Source organism: Zophobas morio, unplaced genomic scaffold (genome assembly GCF_036711695.1).
Source record: "Zophobas morio isolate AGI-343-1 ecotype UQ-CSIRO unplaced genomic scaffold, CSIRO_AGI_Zmor_V1 ptg000004l, whole genome shotgun sequence".
Classification (NCBI taxonomy): domain Eukaryota; kingdom Metazoa; phylum Arthropoda; class Insecta; order Coleoptera; family Tenebrionidae; genus Zophobas; species Zophobas morio.
The window spans coordinates 535,964-553,270 of NW_026972109.1; the positions used below are offsets into that span (position 1 = coordinate 535,964).

Below are 17,307 nucleotides of genomic sequence, written 5' to 3' on the forward strand. Positions count from 1 at the left end.
ACTTATCAGATTTACCTTGTACAATTCCCCATTAAGGATTACAAAAACACAAAACCATCGTTTATTTTATTTGTTTATGTTTATATTATCATTGTTTACTTATGTGTATGTGTCATGGAACAACAATTTAAAAACCGGAATTTGAAATAATCACTTGTAAATAACAAAAGACCACTATAAACCATCAACCACCAACATTATCTCTACGTTTTAAAATATTTTTTTGTGTTTGCATTCATCTTCAACGATTTTTTTCAGACAGCATTTCTCTAAGTTTGAATTTCTGTATTTTCCCTAAAGATGTTCGAGGAAAATTATCGAGCACTTCCAGTCTCGTGGGAATTTTGAAGTACGCCAACTTCCCTTTACATAAAGTGACCAGGTCTTCAAGAGTTAAATTAGATTGTGGTTTGATTCTTGCACATGCGCAGACTTCTTCACCTAGTCTTTTATGTGGTGTCCCTATCACCTAAAAACAATAAGTCAAATTAGTTTCCTTTTTTATACACGTATATGTAATCATAACATACATATATTTCCAAAATATTTGGATGTGTGATCAAAAGTTCTTCGATTTCTTTCGGAAAAACATTTTCTCCTCCTCTTATAATCATATCTTTTAACCTCCCGACGACTTGACCAGTTCCATCTTCTTCAAGAACGAACTGGTCTCTAATAAAGCAGATTATAAGACTATAGTAAAATTGGGAAAAGATAAACAAACCCAGTTTTCAGCCAACCATCTTTTCCTAACATTTCGTTTGTTTTTTCTTTGTCTTCCCAGTATCCCACCATGTTAGCATAACCACGTACGCACAGTTCACCAGGAGTACCAAAAGGTACCACATCACCATGTTCGTCTACTACTTTGGCCTCAAAATCTTCCTGCACGTAATTCACAAGCACTGGATTTTTTTCTTTAGTTTTGGTTGGTAGCGATTGCAGCACCGATCCACAACATTCCGTTAGACCATAGACCGACTAAGACAAAAAAATTGAATCATGTGGACGAGAAAGTACTGAACTTACAAAAAGTTTAGATATATTTAAAGTTGAAATAATCTGTTGTAGCAGATGTGGTGTGCTTGGGGCTGAACCTAACAGGGCTATCTCTAAACATATAGGTTCTTTACGTTTTTCTTGAACTTCAATTAAGTCTATGTACATCGTCGGAGTTCCCATAATCATCGTACACCTAAATTGTCAACATTAGAAAAGTACTGTGTGTACCATGGTGATATACTTTTCGTTTTTGAGTGCGTCCAAAGTTTTATCGGGTTGATAACCGTCTGTCGGTAAAACCATAGTACTGCCGTAAGTTAGCGATGCTATGATACCAGAAACAGAACCAAAAATATGGAAAAGTGGTACTTGTACACAAAGTGTGTGATGTTTGCTCCATAATTCCATTCTTTTTCCTGTCACGAATCCATTGTTCACCATTTTGAAGTGAGTGGTTAAGGCGGCTTTTGGTTTTCCGGTAGTACCCTGAAATGTCGTTGCATAAGTACTTGTCGTTCAAAATATAAAAGAAACCTGACTGAAGTCATGTAGAGACTGCAGCCATCATCTGGACTGATACTGTGTTGCAATTTTTGTATATTAGCGACTTTACTAGGATTCGCTAGGTTTAAAAGTTCGTGAAAATTGTAAGTACCTCTAGAAGCAATAGTACTGTTAGTGAAAAATTTTAAGTATCTCGTGTATCTCGTTACTAAGTACCTTTTTACATCCTTACTGATGCGAATGACGATTTTAAGAGATGGTACTTTTTTGCTTTCAAGTTTTCCAAGCTCGCAACTTTCCAATTCTGGAACTAGAGCTAACAAAGTTTCGTAATAATCGTGGTGTTTAAACTTATCAGCACACACCAAAGCTTTTATTCCAGTTTTGTTAACACAGTACTCTATTTCCGGAGCTTCATAAACCGGATTTAAGCACACCTAAAAAATAAAATTTTTTGAAGTACCAAATACGTTTTTTTTACTAACCGCAATTAAACCAGCTCTTGCACATGCGATATATGTGATGTACCATTCCAGTAAATTTGGAGCCCATATTCCCAAGCGATCATTCTTTTCCAAATTTAATATTTTGAAACCCGCTGCCAGCTTATCGGCCTTTTGTAAAAGCTCAGAGAACGTCAAAAATCCATTCTGGTGTACTGAAATGACGGTTTTTCGTGCCCCAAATTTCTTAGACGCTTCTTCTAGTAGTTGTCCAATTGTGATATATCGTAAGGGCTGTTCACCAATTTTGTGTATATAACTGGGCTTTGTACAAAATTTTCTGAAAATGTTTTGTTGGTGAAAATGTAGCTTTCAATGTCATAAGCTCACTTTGTTGATTCAAAGCTCTTGGAAAAGTCGCCTTTCGAAAACATTTTTGCTGATTTGCTGTAATTAGTTACGTTTTGATCTTTTTCATTGACTTGCAATGTCGTAAGTGGACGCAAAGTGTGGGTGTAAAAAGCTTGTCGTCACGCAAGCTACACTTGTGGGATGCATTTACCATAAATCAATTTGTAAATGGAAAATCAGTGTATTGCTACAATAAAAATAATTCGCAAATGGAGTTGTAATGTTGAAAGACGATATGTTGAAAATTCAAAACAACAACACTATATTTTCAAAAAAAAACTGCAAAAAATATATTTTTTTAAGTATCATTGACGTATTTCAATCCACTTATCACTCATGAGTTACGTTTTTAAGTATGCGGCTTTGACATGCGTGTAACATTTGTTAAGATATTTGCAAGCAAGTCAATGTTATGGCTACTTATTAGTAATAATTGCCCAATTATTAATTTTTTTGAGTCATTCTGTATAAGTAATTCTAAATAAGGTGTCACTCACGTCAACCATACATCGAAAAATCAAAGAATAGAGTGGTTTGTTAACGGCTGCTCCGCTAAATTTTGCATTGATACAAACTCATTTTTCCAAGAAACCATAAACTCAGAACTGTTAGATAGCCGTAAAGACTCTAGATGCAAACCCACTGCCCACTAAGTCCACGTTTCGTGTTTATATCCGTTTAGAAACTTGGAAGCTAATTTAATTACATTACAGGAAATGAATTATTTATTTGCAAAACACCAATATAAACTATCAATCAAATATATTGTCTTACAAAGATAAGCCACTGATAGTCGAATGTTGCCGAAACCACAAACAGAGTCCCCATGTTTTAAATACTTTTTTGAGGGTGATTTAATCTTCAAAGATTTTTTTCATATAGCAATTCTTTAAGTTTGAATTTTTGTATTTTCCCTAAAGATGTTCGAGGAAAATTATCGAGCACTTCCAGTCTCGTGGGAATTTTGAAATACGCCAACCTTCCTTTACATAAAGTGACCAGGTCTTCAAGAGTTAAATTTGATTGTGGTTTGATTCTTGCACATGCGCAGACTTCTTCACCTAGTCTTTTATGTGGTGTCCCTATCACCTAAAAACAATAAGTCAAATTAGTTTCCTTTTTTATATACGTATATGTAATCATAACATACATATATTTCCAAAATATTTGGATGTGTGATCAAAAGTTCTTCGATTTCTTTCGGAAAAACATTTTCTCCTCCTCGTATAATCATATCTTTTAACCTCCCGACCACTTGACCAGTTCCATCTTCTTCAAGAACGAACTGGTCTCTAATAAAGCAGATTATAAGACTATAGTAAAATTGGGAAAAGATAAACAAACCCAGTTTTCAGCCAACCATCTTTTCCTAACATTTCGTTTGTTTTTTCTTTGTCTTCCCAGTATCCCACCATGTTAGCATAACCACGTACGCACAGTTCACCAGGAGTACCAAAAGGTACCACATCACCATGTTCGTCTACTACTTTAGCCTCAAAATCTTCCTGCACGTAATTCACAAGCACTGGATTTTTTTCTTTAGTTTTCGTTGGTAGCGATTGCAGCACAGATCCACAACATTCCGTTAGTCCATAGACCGACTAAGACAAAAAAATTGAATCATGTGGACGGGAAAGTACTGAACTTACAAAAAGTTTAGATATATTTAAAGTTGTTATAATCTGTTGTAGCAGATGTGGTGTGCTTGGGGCTGAACCTAACAGGCCTATCTCTAGACATATAGGCTCTTTACGTTTTTCTTGAACTTCAATTAAGTCTATATACATCGTCGGAGTACCCATAATCATCGTACACCTAAATTGTCTACATTAAAACCGTACTGGATGTATGATGATGATATACTTTTGGTTTTTGAGTGCGTCCAAAGTTTTATCGGGTTGATAACCGTCCGTTGGTAAAACCATAGTACTGCCGTAAGTTAACGATGCTATGATTCCAGAAACAGAACCAAAAATATGGAAAAGTGGTACTTGTACACAAAGTGTGTGATGTTTGCTCGATAATTCCATTCTTTTTCCTGTCACGAAACCATTGTTCACCATTTTGAAGTGAGTGGTTAAGGCGGCTTTTGGTTTTCCGGTAGTACCCTGAAATGTCGTTGCATAAGTACTTGTCGTTCAAAATATAAAAGAAACCTGACTGAAGTCATGTAGAGACTGCAGCCATCATCTGGACTGATACTGTGTTGCAATTTTTGTATATTAGCGACTTCACTAGGATCCGCTAGGTTTAAAAGTTCGTGAAAATTGTAAGTACCTCTAGAAACAATAGTACTGTTAGTGAAATTTTTGAGGTATCTCGTGTATCTCGTTACTAAGTACCTTTTTACATCCTCACTGATGCGAATGACGATTTTAAGAGATGGTACTTTTTTACTTTCAAGTTTTCCAGGATCGCAATGTTGCAATTCTGGCGCTATAGCTAACAGAGTTTCGTAATAATCGTGGTGTTTAAACTTATCGGCACACACCAAAGCTTTTATTCCAGTTTTGTTAACACAGTACTCCATTTCCGGAGCTTCATAAACCGGATTTAAGCACACCTAAAAAATAAAATTGTTTGAAGTACCAGACGTGTTTTTTGTGCTAACCGCAATTAAACCAGCTCTTGCACATGCGGTATATGTGATGTACCACTCCAGTAAATTTGGAGCCCATATTCCCAAGCGATCATTTTTTTCCAAATTTAATATTTTGAAACCCGCTGCCAGCTTATCGCCTTTTGTAAAAGCTCGGAGAACGTCAAAAATCTATTCTGGTGTACCGAAATCACGATTTTTCTTGCCCCGAATTTGTTAGACGCTTCTTCTAGTAGTTGTCTAATTAGTAATATATTTTGTGTATGTAACTGGGATTTGTGGAAGGCATGGTAGAGTTTGCAAAATTTTAGTTTCAAAGTGTCACATAGTAAGTAGGCAGAGGTAGATAATGGAAATGACTTGATTGTCAACGGCCTGACATTAAATATGAAATACTTAGTTATCAGGGGCATTTACATGTCACGTGTTTATTAATATAGACATTAAGATGTCGCAAGTAGGTAAGTTGACTATTTCAGTTTATAATAACATCCTTGACGCTGTTGGTTACCTTTACATATTTTAAATTTACATGAAATAGTGATTAAGACGTTGGGAACGAAACAATATTATGGCGTTGCTCATTAGAAAGCTTATTTAGTTATAATAATTAGTTTAATTCTTGTTGATTATACTGAAAAAAGTATTGTTACGTTGATCGGTGAATAAAATCGGCGTGGGAAAAACTCAACAATTTATTTCTCAATAAGTCAAATTTACACGACTCCTCTCGATGGATCGATGATGGATGTAATTTGTTTTGTCTTCGAAATGGCTAGACAATGTTTTAAATAATTACCCAAAGCAAAAAGCCGCACTGATAGTGGAAACAAAATATTTATCATCTCGTAAATTATGTTCCTTCGGCGAATCGAGTGTCACGCAATAATTTATATTATGTTACGTAACAAACAAGTAGTAAACAACACACGATAACAATATTATCATTTAAATGAAACCTCAAACAGACACATGTTGTAAAGGATTTTCATGTTTTCTGTTCTGCCTAATCGCTACTATTTATCATGAACCTTTGGTTTTTTGTTCTCTTTTTTTTTGTTGGAAGTTACAATCCCCACCAACAATTGATGACGTTTTTTCAAAATTTTGCATAGTCGTCAGTTCCATTGCCTTTTTTACAATCTATTAATGATTATTATGGTAACAAAATTAAATAAACCAAAAGTGTAAAGTTTATTTATTTTACTAATCAATCTTCACAGCTTTTTTCTGCTAGCATTTCTCGGAGCTTAAATTTCTGAATTTTCCCTGAAAGCGTCCGCGGAAAATTATCGAAAATTTCCATCCTCGTGGGAATTTTAAAATACGCCAACTTTGCTTTACAGAAAGTTGCGATGTCGTCAAGTGTTAAATTCGACTGAGGTTTGAGTCTCACACATGCACAAACTTCTTCTCCCAGCCTTTGGTGTGGTGTACCGATTATCTAAAAACAAAGACTGTTAATTCGTTTACCTTTTACAAAAACACCATAACTGACCTGTACTTCTACCACACTTGGATGGGTGACCAAAAATTCTTCGATTTCTTTCGGAGAAATATTCTCTCCTCCTCGTATGATCATATCTTTTATTCTCCCTGCTACTTTCCCACTTCCGTCTTCCTCGAGAATGAACAGGTCTCTGATAATTAAAATAAAATAAATAGTAATAAATAAGTAGTAAACAACAAACCCAGTTTTTAGCCAACCGTCTGTTCCTATCATTTCTTTCGTTTTTTCTTCGTCGTTCCAATAACCCAACATGTTGCTGTAACTTCGTACGCACAACTCACCAGGAGTACCAAAAGGTACCACACAACCACTTTCATCTACTACTTTAACCTCAATATGTTCATGTACGTGTTTCAGATGCGATGTTGGTACTGACTCGAACATTATTCCACTACATTCTGTTAACCCATAGGCCGACTAAGACACAAAGTTAAAGCTTGTAGAGAAGCAAAGAAGTAACTTACATGGACCCTCGATACATTCAAAGTTTTTGAAATCTGTTCCATCAGATATGGTGCGATTGGGGCACCACCTATCAAAACTGCCTCTGCAGATATAGCATCTTTACGTTTTTCTTGAGTTTCGATTAAGTCGGTAAACATCGTGGGAGTACCATAAATCACCGTGCACCTGAATTTTCAAAAACTATAAACACGATCTATTGGTGTGGTAGTTAAATACTTTTCGTTTTTGATTGCGTCCAAAGTTTTGCTGGGTTGGTACGCGTTTGAGGGTAAAACTATAGTACTGGCGTGGTTTAATGCAACCATGAAACCAACGATGGTACCAAAGATGTGAAATAGTGGAACTTGCACACAAAGCGTGTGGTGTTTGTGTGATAAGTCTAGTCGTTTTCCGGTTATGAAGCCAGTATTTACCATTTTGAAGTGGTTGGTTAAAGCCGCTTTTGGTTTTCCTGTGGTTCCCTGAAATTATTTTTGGGTGAATATTTACACTTGAGGAGGTCTTACTGAAGTGAAATGGAGGCTGCAGCCGTCATCTGGACTAATATAGTCTTGCAATTTTTGTACATTAGCCACGTCATTACTAGTCGCTAGGTCCAAAATTTCGTGAAAATTGTAAGTACCACTAGGAAAAATTGATTATTAAAACGACTATTTCTTGTTGAATAGTACCATTTATTTTTGTCGCCCATAATAATGACGGTTTTTAGAGAAGGCACTTGAGTACTTTTAATTTTCCCAGGGTCGCACTTTTCCATTTCTGGTACTATAGTCAACAGAGACTCGTAATAGTCATAGTGTTTGAATTTATCAGCACACACTAAGGCTTTTATTCCGGTTTTATTAACACAATATTGTATTTCCGGAGCTTCAGAAACGGGATTCAAGCATACCTACAAACCAGAAATGATTGAAGTTGCAGATTTGATTTATTTTCTAACCCCAATCAAACCAGCTCTTGCACATGCCATTTTCGTGACGTACCATTCCACTAAATTCGGAGCCCAGATTCCCAGGCGGTCATTTTTTTCCAAATTTAATAGTCTGAAACTCGCTGCCAACTTATCAGCTTTGTGTAACAGTTCAGAGAACGTCAAAAATTGGTTCTGGTGGACTGAAACGACGGCTTTTCGTTCACCGAATTTCTGAGCCGTTTGTTCCAAAAGTCGCCCGATTGTGATATATTTTAACGGCTGGTCACCAATTTTGTGTATGTAGCTAGGTTTCGTGGAATATGGGGTATTATATTTTCTAAAAATGTAAAAACTGTTGATGAAAATCTAAAGTGCGGTTTCAACGAACTCACTTCGCTGTGTGAAGTGTTTTCAGAATGACTCTTTTTGAAAACATGTTTAATTGTGTGCTGATTTCAACTGTGAATATAAGTTTTATTAATGTTGGTAGCTTACGGTGAGGGTAGATAATGAATGTTATGACCCGTTTAACAAGTACGACACAACAAGCTAATCAGTGGCGGCTCGTGGAAATTTTCGCTGAGGACTCAGTAAAATTAAAATTTTAAGTGAAACAAAAAATAACATTTTGGTTATTTAAAGCCTCATTAAAATGGAATACAAAGCCACTTTATATGTAGATTAATTCCAACGACGAAATGGTCTATAACATTCCTATAAAATTTTGAAAATGGCTGCGATAAACACGAGGAAAAAACAAGGCCATTATTTATTTTTGGAGATATTATATGTGCAATGACTGTACTGACACTAAAAAAACGACCCACTATGCCCACCTCGACGGACCGCCACTGATAACAATACTGCCATAAAACAAAGCCTTCGCATGTTGTTGCTGCACTTATCTAATGGATAAAAGTGATTTTGGACCTTTGAACCCGTTGACATTGCGAGCATCTAAAACTAATTATTGCGATATTCAATCGAGGTTCCTATTTAGACTTTCCGTCGTATGATATGGGAAATCAGAAAAAAATTATCACAATTTTTACATTTTTATTAACGAATATTTTGCTAACAGAAAATTTAACAAAACCAAAAGTGTCTATCTTCAAAGATTTTTTTCTGATAGGATTTCTTTAAGCTTGAATTTCTGAATTTTCCCTGAAACCGTTTTAGGAAAATTATCGAAGATTTCCATTCTTGAGGGAATTTTAAAATACGCCAGTTTTCCTTTACAGAAAGTTGCGATGTCTTCTAGTGTTAAATGTGACTGGGGTTTAATTGTTATACAGGCACAAACTTCCTCCCCCAGCCTTGTATGTGGTGTACCTATTACCTAAAAAAATTGATAATTTAACTATCTAGTGTCTCCTTTATGAATAAGTACACCCACTTGTACATCTAGAATATTCGGATGTGTGACCAAAAATTCTTCGATTTCTTTGGGAAAAATATTTTGTCCTCCACGAATGATCACATCTTTTAATCTCCCTACAACTCTCCCGCTTCCATCTTCCTCCAGAATGAACTGGTCTCTAATAAAGCAAACTTTAATTACAATACAATTGAGAAACGAAACAGACCCAGTTTTGAGCCAACCATCTCTCCCTAATATTTCGTTGGTTTTTTCTTCGTCTTCCCAATAACCTACCATGGTACTGTAACTTTTCACGCACAGTTCACCAGCAGTACCGAAAGGTACCACACCACCACTTTCATTAATTACTTTAACTTCGAAATGGTCTTCTACGTATTCCACAGGTGCGTGATTCGTTTCAGACTCAGTTGGTACTGATTCGAACACTGCTCCACTACATTCTGTTATCCCATACATCGGCTGAGACACAAAAACTAACCCACATAGAAGAGTAAAGAATTAACTTACATGAACTTTAGTCACATTTAAAGTTTCTGAGATCTGTTGAATCAAATATGGTGTGACTGGAGCACCACCTATCACAGCTATCTCTGCAGCTATAGGATCTGTACGTTTTTCTTGAATTTGAATTAAGTCAGTATACATCGTGGGGGTTCCATAGATCACCGTACACCTGAATTTTCAAAAATTATAAGGTACTCCACAGTGTGAGAGTGAGTACTTTTCGTTTTTGATTGCGTCCAAAGTTTTACTGGGTTGGTACCCGTTTGTTGGCAAAACTATAGTACTAGCGTGATTTAACGCAGCCATAATGCCAACGACAGTACCATAAATATGGAAAAGTGGTACCTGTGCACATAGTTTATGGTGTTTGGACGATAATTGTAGCCGCTTTCCTGTGAAGAATGCACTGTTTACCAGTTTGAAGTGGGTGGTTAAAGCAACTTTGGGTTTTCCGGTAGTACCCTGAAATGATTCGTGGAACAAATATTTAACAGAATGACTAGGAAATAGTACTGAAGTGAAATAGAGGCTGCAGCCATCATCTGGACTAATCATGTGTTGCAATTTCGCTATATTGGCAACTTCACTACTATTCGCACGGTCCAAAATTTCGCCAAAATTGTAAGTACCGCTAGAAAATCGATTGTTAACTAGTTAAATTACAATTCTCGTAGTCGTTACAAGGTACCGTTTATTTTCCTCGCCAATGCGAATCACGGTTTTAAGTGACGGTACTTTCGTGCTTTTAAGCTTTCCAGGGTCACAATTTTCCAATTCTGGGGCTATACTCAACAGAGATTCGTAATAATCGTGGTGCTTAAATTCATCAGCACACACTAAAGCCTTTATTCCCGTTTTATTAACACAGTACTCTATTTCCGGAGCTTCAAGAACAGGGTTTAAGCACACCTAAAAAAGCGTGGTTTGAAGTTGCAACAGATGGTTATTTTGCTAACCGTAATCAAACCAGCCCTTGCACTTGCCATTTTCGTGACGTACCATTCAACCAAATTAGGAACCCAGAGTCCCAAGCGATCACCTTTTTCTAAATTTAAATTTTTTAAAGTCGCTGCCAATTTATCAGCTTTTTGTAGAAGCTCAGAAAACGTGAGAAATTCGTTCTGATGTACTGAAATAACGGCTTTTCGGTCGCCAAATTTGGAAGCTGTTTCTTGTAAAAGTTGCCCGATTGTGATATATTTCAAAGGTTGGTCACCAAGTTTGTGAATATAACTGGGCTTTGTGGAATATAGGGCACATTTTCTAAAAATGTTACAAGTACGATCACAAAAATGAAAGTGGTTTCAAAAAACTCACATTGTTGTTTTAATTGTTTTCAGAGTGGTACTTTTGGCAAACATTTTGACTTGTGCACTGATGTCAATTGTATATATATCGTCCTAAAGGTTTTTAGGAAAGGGTAGATAATGAATGTTATAACCTGCTTAACAAATGACCACAATATCGCAACAATGTTATCATTTCAAGGCAAACCATTTGCATATTTTTACTACAAATAATAGGTAAATATTATTCGTGGTTCTATTTTTTCATTTACTAGATATGGATTTCAAAGTACAAAACTGAATATAAACAATAAAAAAGTCTCTTAGGAATGGCTATAATTGTTCGTCATGAGGAATCAAGGACAGTCTGCAGCAGCTTAAACTTCTGGATTTTCCCCGACGTCGTCTTCGGAAACTGCTCCAAGATTTTGATCTTCGATGGTACCTTGAAGTGCGACAATTTTCCTCTGCAAAATTCTTTCACGTCCTCTTGAGTTAAAGTCGTGCCTGGTTTGACTCGAATGCAAGCGCACACCTCTTCACCCAGTCTTTCGTGGGGTAGACCGATCACTTGTGTTTCCAAAACGTGCGGATGCGAATTTAAGAACTCTTCAATCTCTTTCGGGAAGATATTTTCCCCGCCTCGGATGATCATCTCTTTGAGCCTTCCAACGACTCTCCCGTAGCCGTTTTCTTCTAAAATAAACTGATCACTGGAAACACGAACTTAGACGAACGTTTTTACAAAAATTAATATAAGTAGTACCCCGTTTTCAACCACATGTCGTCCCCTATCATTTCTTTGGTTTTGTCTACATCGTCCCAATAGCCTAACATCGTGCAATAACCTCTAACACACAACTCGCCAGCCGTACCACACGGTACCACATTGTTGTCTTTGTCGACGATTTTGACCTCAAGGTGTTCGCCGACGTGTCCCACCGTCGACACGGCTTTTACTTCAGATTCGCCCCACAACGAATGGAATACAACAGCAGTCGTTTCTGTGAGACCATAAACTGACTAGAATTTGAAACTGAAAAGTTGAAACACAGTTTTGACTTCATACTTTGACTTTTTTCACGTTCAGTACTGTTAACATTTTTTTGAATAAGTGGGGTGCGCACAACGCCCCTCCTGATAACGCGATTTCAGGGGAGATGTCTTCTTTGCGCTCTTCTTGTCTGTGGACTAGATCTACGTACATGGTTGGAGTACCGTGGATGATGGTACATCTAGAACATTTATAGTGGCCAAGGGTAAAAAAGTTTGAAGCGATTACTTCTCTTCTTTGATGGCGTCCAGACTTTTATCGGGGTTGTAGCCCGCGGTTGGTAGTACTAAAGTGCTGCCGTGGTTTAGTGCTGCCATGACTGTGATAATAGTGCCATAGGCGTGGAACAGTGGTACTTGGACACAAATAGTGTGGTGCTTACGACCCAATTCGTTCCGTTTTCCAACGTAGTAACCATTATTGACGTACATAAAGTGAGAGGTTAGGGCGGCTTTGGGTTTCCCGGTGGTACCCTAAATGGAAACAACAATATCATCTGCTTTGTGACAATTTAGACACTCACTGAAGTAAATTGTAAGTTACACGGATCATCAGGACTGATACAACTCTGATACTTCTTAATATTGGCAACACCATCGTTAGTACCAAAGTCTTGTACCTCGTTGAAGTTGTACGTACCTCTGAAATTAAACTCTAACTTTTGTACGATTTACTATACAATAGTTACTTTTTCGTGTCTTCGCTCGTCGTAATTACCGTTTGGAGCGACGGAATTCTACTATTTCTCAGCTTTCCGGGTTCAGTCTTCGGTAACTCGGGCGCCAAAGTCACCAAATGCTCGTAAAAGTCTTGTTTTCTAAATTTGTCTGCACACACTAGCGCTTTTATTTTTACTTTGTTGATGCAATACTCCATCTCGGTTGGTTGGTAGGCGGGATTTAGACCCACCATGATTAGGCCTGCTCTCGCACAAGCCATTTTCGTGACGTACCATTCTACCAAATTTGGCGCCCAAATCCCCACACGGTCATTTTTTTCCAGGCCGAGGGATTTCAAACCAGCTGCTAACTTATCAGCTTCGACTAAGACTTGGCTGAAAGTCAAAGATTTTTTTTGGTCTCGCGATATGACAGCGTTTCGGTCGCCGAATTTCGATTCTGACTCTTCCAATAGTGTTCCGATTGTGATGTGACGCAGAGGTTCTTCACCTAGGTGGTGTTTGTAGCTGAGTTTAGTCGAAAAGGAGCTACATTTTCTGAAATTGATACTTGATTTGGGGTTAGAATGACACTGTTGTAACAGTACTTACATTTTTTTGACGAAGAATTTTGACGGAGGGTTTCGGACACTGATCCCGTGAAGCATGGTTAGGAATGAATGGAGTGAAAATGCGGGTTATAAAAAAGTAGAGAGAATTATATTAGACAGTTGTTAATTGTTTGCTGAGATAATGTTGCCCGATAATGGTTAACCTTGTGAATCTGGTGATAATGAGTACTATATACTTGGAGGATTCCAGTGGACGATAAATACTGGGAGCGATGAATGCTTTATTGGTTGTATGCATTCAATTATAGTTCCAATTGATTGTTTTTCTTTGTATTGTAAAAAAATATGTAAATTGTTTTTTCGTATTTTTTTATTATCTACATCCTGCGATTACCAAAATAATGTTTTTATTGAAATCGCTATCTCCAGCGCATTAGGATTATACTGCTATTCATTTCGTGCTTGTTATGTACTGTTCACTGTTTTTACAGGATTACTGCGCCGGTATAACTAATTAAGTTTTGTGAAGTTTGGTAATCGTGAGAGTAGACACAAGATTTATAACATAGTGCCAATACGTCAGCACTCAAATGGGTCCATATGGTTCCCTAATTTTGGTTAAAACTCTACCTAACAAAAAAATATTTCCCACTAAAGTCAATTTTTATCAGATAAGTAAAGATTTTCGACATCAGTTACGATATTTTTAGCTACTTTTGACAGGTACCACGAGTTTTGAGGATCCACCGCCACTGCAATTTACCCTCAAACTTTTGAGCACAGTTTTATTTTCGTGGCGCTATCTCCTTGTAAAATCTTAAATGTAGCTATTTTTACCGTCAAAAATAGGCCCTGAAGTCCATCGATCCGTCCCGTAGGCGGCGCCCCTCCACAAAAAAGCCAATCTACCATTATCATTTTTGTCTTGATTCTTGGGTTTATTGGTGAATGTTGTCGGTCGCAGAAGGCCGTGGTTGACCGGAACCGCCGCCGGAAATCGCGTGCGGACGTTAAACACGCACTCGACTTTACCGACTCGCGATTGGTCGAATTAAAAGCGCTAAAACTTTTCAAACAAACCATTAAAAAGAGAATTCGAGTAAACAAGTGGACGTCAAAGGGTGTAATGTATGCAAAAAAAATCTTGCACCATTCTGGGTATTAATATTAATAAACACCCCATAATTCTAGATGGTAGTTTTTTTTCAGTAATGAGTCGACTATATTCCTGCTAATTAAAAAAGCGCTGCGAAAGCGTCCACTTCATGATTTATTATTTCAAAAACACCTATTCCCGGTCATAAAAATATTCCTGACGTGTTTCGTTTTATTTGTGTCGCTTCGGCCATTTGCATAAAATCTATAACTCAAAATGCAATGGGGTTTGTGTGACAAGTGAAACTATTTTCGCTAATCGTAATGATGGCCACGTAAGCATAAACTAGTTTTGTGGTGGAATTAGGGGAACTTAATCTATGCCCCCTAATTTAGAGTATTATTTCAGTAGGTCAATGTGTCTGCGAGCTTTTCAGCGCTGAAATGCTGAATCGCAACACCCTCGCGAGGGGTTGTGGTGGGGGTTTCTGCGTCGCGATTGGCCAAGAATGAGCTAATGTTTCAGCTTTCAGCTGAGATTTCTTCAAAACACCGCTAGTTTGATAAAGAACATTAAGAAGATAAAGTGGTGGTTGCCGCCACCGGCGAGTCGGAAACGGGCGAATATCGTGGCGGTGGCTGAAATATGCTGTCTTCGGGCGATATTATCGTGAAATGTCTGCAAATTATCGTCTCGTTTCTTGTTAAAAAAATTCATAAGAAGAAGAAGTAAGGGGATGTGGAAGTTCGGGTTGGCGTAGTTATGTTGGTTGTGAGTTTGGCGTTTAAGGGAAAAAACAGTTTTTTGATTTGGAAGTTTTTGAAAATTATCATGATTACATAGCGGTATGTCGCAAGCTGGCGGAAAAAAGGGGGGCGGGAAGGGGCCTCCCAAGGAGAAAAATGACGAGAACAAAGACCAAAATAATAAAGGTAGGAGTGCTTTTGATTTTTTCGTTAATTCGTGGACTATTAAAAACTGGAATTTAAAATTCAAATAATAAATACAGGGCATCAGAAATTTACAAATATTGAGCTGGTTAAAAAATGTACTAGAAATTCTGAATTATAAATTTGTTTTATGTTTCCTCGACGTTTCATGCATCTTAGGGAACGAAAAAATAGGTCTCCCGTTTCCGTCTGTCTGTCTGTCTGTCCAAAAGACCGATTATTGTGAGATTTTATGTCTATCTTAGGTATATCGTGTAGATCGTAAAACAATAACCAAAATGGGTCTAATCATCCCCATCAACAATTTGATGACGTCACCTCAAAATTTTGCTTGGTAAATGTTATTTAAATTTTATGAAATAACATATTCCTGTGCTTGTAGCCATAGAAACAGAAAAAAAATCAAAGACTGAAGTTGTACGGCTTTTGAATAGCATACATTAAAATTATTTTCGATTATACAGAGTGTTTTATTTTCGAGATATAGGACACAATTTAGTTTCTTTATGTAGAATACCCTACATATTCTAACATATGTTTATTAGCCGCTTCGTAGGCTTTATAATCGTAATTTATTTTTAAAATTATGATGCGACGTTGCCGGGTTGTTTCCATTTTTTTGATATTTTTTAGCAAATCAAGGGTTCAGAAAAAAATTGCAATAACTCATTTTTAAGATCTCACCTGACCTGACACACCATGGATATATTAACAACAACACTGTTTAATTACTTGGTAAATCCCCAAAATGCAATTCAAAAGTACCAAAAAAAAAAACGTCAATCGAAAAAACTATTTCTATACTGTATATGTATACAACGTGATAAAATATGTTTATCATATAGAATTAATAGGATTCTAATTTAATCGAAAGTAGCAATTCGGTAAATATTTCCAAAATTGTAATTAATTGTACTATATGTAAAAAATCAAAATATCAAATCGGAATGAAAATTGGTTATTCAAAATTTGGAAAAACTGCTGAAATTGATCAAATAATGTTTGATACAAGCAACCCCAATTTTTTTTAGGCAGCATACTTTTTATATACATGGTGAGTCATTAAGGGTGCGGTCCTCCATAGCTCTTTACTTATTACAGACCAAAAAAAAAACAAAGACTTAAGTTGTACGGCTTTTGAATAGCATACATTAAAATTATTTTCGATTGTACAGAGTGTTTTATTTTCGAGGCATAGTACACAATTTAGTTTCTTTTTATGTAGAATACCCTACATATTTTAACATATCCTTATTAGCCGCTTCGTAGGCTTTATAATCTAATTTAATTTTGAAATTACGATGCGACGTTGCGGCGTTGTTCCCATTTTTTAAATATTTTTTAACAAATCGAGGGTTCATAAAAAAATCGCAATAACTCATTTTTAAGATTTCACCTGACCTGATACACCACAGATACATTAAAAACAAGACTGTTCAATTACTTGGTAAATCCCCAAAATGCAATTCAAAAGTACCAAAAAACGTCAGTCGAAATAACTATTTCCATACTGTATGTGGATACAATGACATAAAATATCTTTTTTAAATACAACTAATAGAATTCTAATTTAATTGAAACTAATAATTTCGTAAATATTTCCAAAATTCTAATCAATTGTACTAAGTATATTTAAAAAATCAAAATAGCAAATTTCAATCGAAATTCGTCATTCAAAAGCACTAAACTGCTGAAATCGATGAAATAATTTTTTATAGAAGAAACTCACATTTTTTTAAAAGAAGCAATTTTTTTATATACAGTGTGGATCACTAAGTGTGCGGTCTTCGATATCTCATTAATTATTACAGAGAGATGAAAAAACAAACACAGACTAAAGTTCTATGGCTTTTTGAATAGCATAAATTAAAAGTACTGTCGACTATACAAAGTGTTTCGTTTTTGAGATATAGGACACAATTAAGTTCTTTTAAATAGAACATTCTACATATTTTAACA

At 36.3% G+C, this 17,307-nt stretch overlaps 5 protein-coding genes and 1 pseudogene across 6 annotated transcripts in view; 1 reads left to right on the plus strand and 5 right to left on the minus strand.

Moving 5' to 3' along the window:
* Window positions 1-241: 241 nt before the first annotated feature.
* On the minus strand, window positions 242-2,383 carry LOC135133543 (medium-chain acyl-CoA ligase ACSF2, mitochondrial-like). The gene is made up of 9 exons (XM_064061998.1): window positions 2,340-2,383; window positions 1,992-2,289; window positions 1,723-1,943; window positions 1,542-1,659; window positions 1,244-1,488; window positions 1,030-1,195; window positions 725-981; window positions 531-672; window positions 242-469 (listed from the first exon to the last, which is right to left on the minus strand). Exons 1-9 carry the CDS (start codon window positions 2,381-2,383, stop codon window positions 242-244), a joined length of 1,719 nt encoding a protein of 572 aa, XP_063918068.1.
* An 830-nt stretch (window positions 2,384-3,213) lies between these two features.
* On the minus strand, window positions 3,214-5,804 carry LOC135133553 (medium-chain acyl-CoA ligase ACSF2, mitochondrial-like; annotated as a pseudogene).
* Window positions 5,805-6,142: 338 nt separating this feature from the next.
* LOC135133895 (medium-chain acyl-CoA ligase ACSF2, mitochondrial-like) lies at window positions 6,143-8,359 on the minus strand. Its single transcript, XM_064062435.1, has 9 exons — window positions 8,240-8,359; window positions 7,875-8,184; window positions 7,606-7,826; window positions 7,441-7,558; window positions 7,151-7,395; window positions 6,934-7,099; window positions 6,651-6,886; window positions 6,458-6,599; window positions 6,143-6,403 (listed from the first exon to the last, which is right to left on the minus strand). Exons 1-9 carry the CDS (start codon window positions 8,281-8,283, stop codon window positions 6,170-6,172), a joined length of 1,716 nt encoding a protein of 571 aa, XP_063918505.1. The 5' UTR covers window positions 8,284-8,359; the 3' UTR covers window positions 6,143-6,169.
* A 530-nt stretch (window positions 8,360-8,889) lies between these two features.
* Window positions 8,890-11,184, minus strand: LOC135136658 (medium-chain acyl-CoA ligase ACSF2, mitochondrial-like). 2 transcript variants are annotated; one of them, XM_064066057.1, is made up of 9 exons: window positions 11,050-11,184; window positions 10,689-10,995; window positions 10,421-10,641; window positions 10,246-10,363; window positions 9,950-10,194; window positions 9,736-9,901; window positions 9,434-9,687; window positions 9,244-9,385; window positions 8,890-9,186 (listed from the first exon to the last, which is right to left on the minus strand). In XM_064066057.1, exons 1-9 carry the CDS (start codon window positions 11,091-11,093, stop codon window positions 8,959-8,961), a joined length of 1,725 nt encoding a protein of 574 aa, XP_063922127.1. In that variant the 5' UTR covers window positions 11,094-11,184; the 3' UTR covers window positions 8,890-8,958. The 2 variants fall into 2 exon arrangements, with proteins under 2 accessions (XP_063922127.1, XP_063922118.1); XM_064066048.1 differs by having other exon boundaries at window positions 9,244-9,687.
* Window positions 11,185-11,262: 78 nt separating this feature from the next.
* Window positions 11,263-13,505, minus strand: LOC135136668 (medium-chain acyl-CoA ligase ACSF2, mitochondrial). The gene is made up of 7 exons (XM_064066069.1): window positions 13,343-13,505; window positions 12,761-13,300; window positions 12,596-12,713; window positions 12,301-12,545; window positions 12,088-12,253; window positions 11,785-12,041; window positions 11,263-11,731 (listed from the first exon to the last, which is right to left on the minus strand). The coding sequence occupies exons 1-7, from the start codon at window positions 13,396-13,398 to the stop codon at window positions 11,365-11,367; spliced, it is 1,749 nt and encodes a 582-aa protein (XP_063922139.1). The 5' UTR covers window positions 13,399-13,505; the 3' UTR covers window positions 11,263-11,364.
* Window positions 13,506-14,977: 1,472 nt separating this feature from the next.
* LOC135136734 (serine/threonine-protein phosphatase 6 regulatory ankyrin repeat subunit A) overlaps window positions 14,978-17,307 on the plus strand; it is a 28,141-nt gene continuing 25,811 nt past the window's right edge. Inside the window, exon 1 of the mRNA XM_064066185.1 lies at window positions 14,978-15,330. Coding sequence (XP_063922255.1) covers window positions 15,246-15,330 — 85 coding nt within the window. The 5' untranslated portion in view covers window positions 14,978-15,245. The remainder of the gene's footprint in view (window positions 15,331-17,307) is intronic.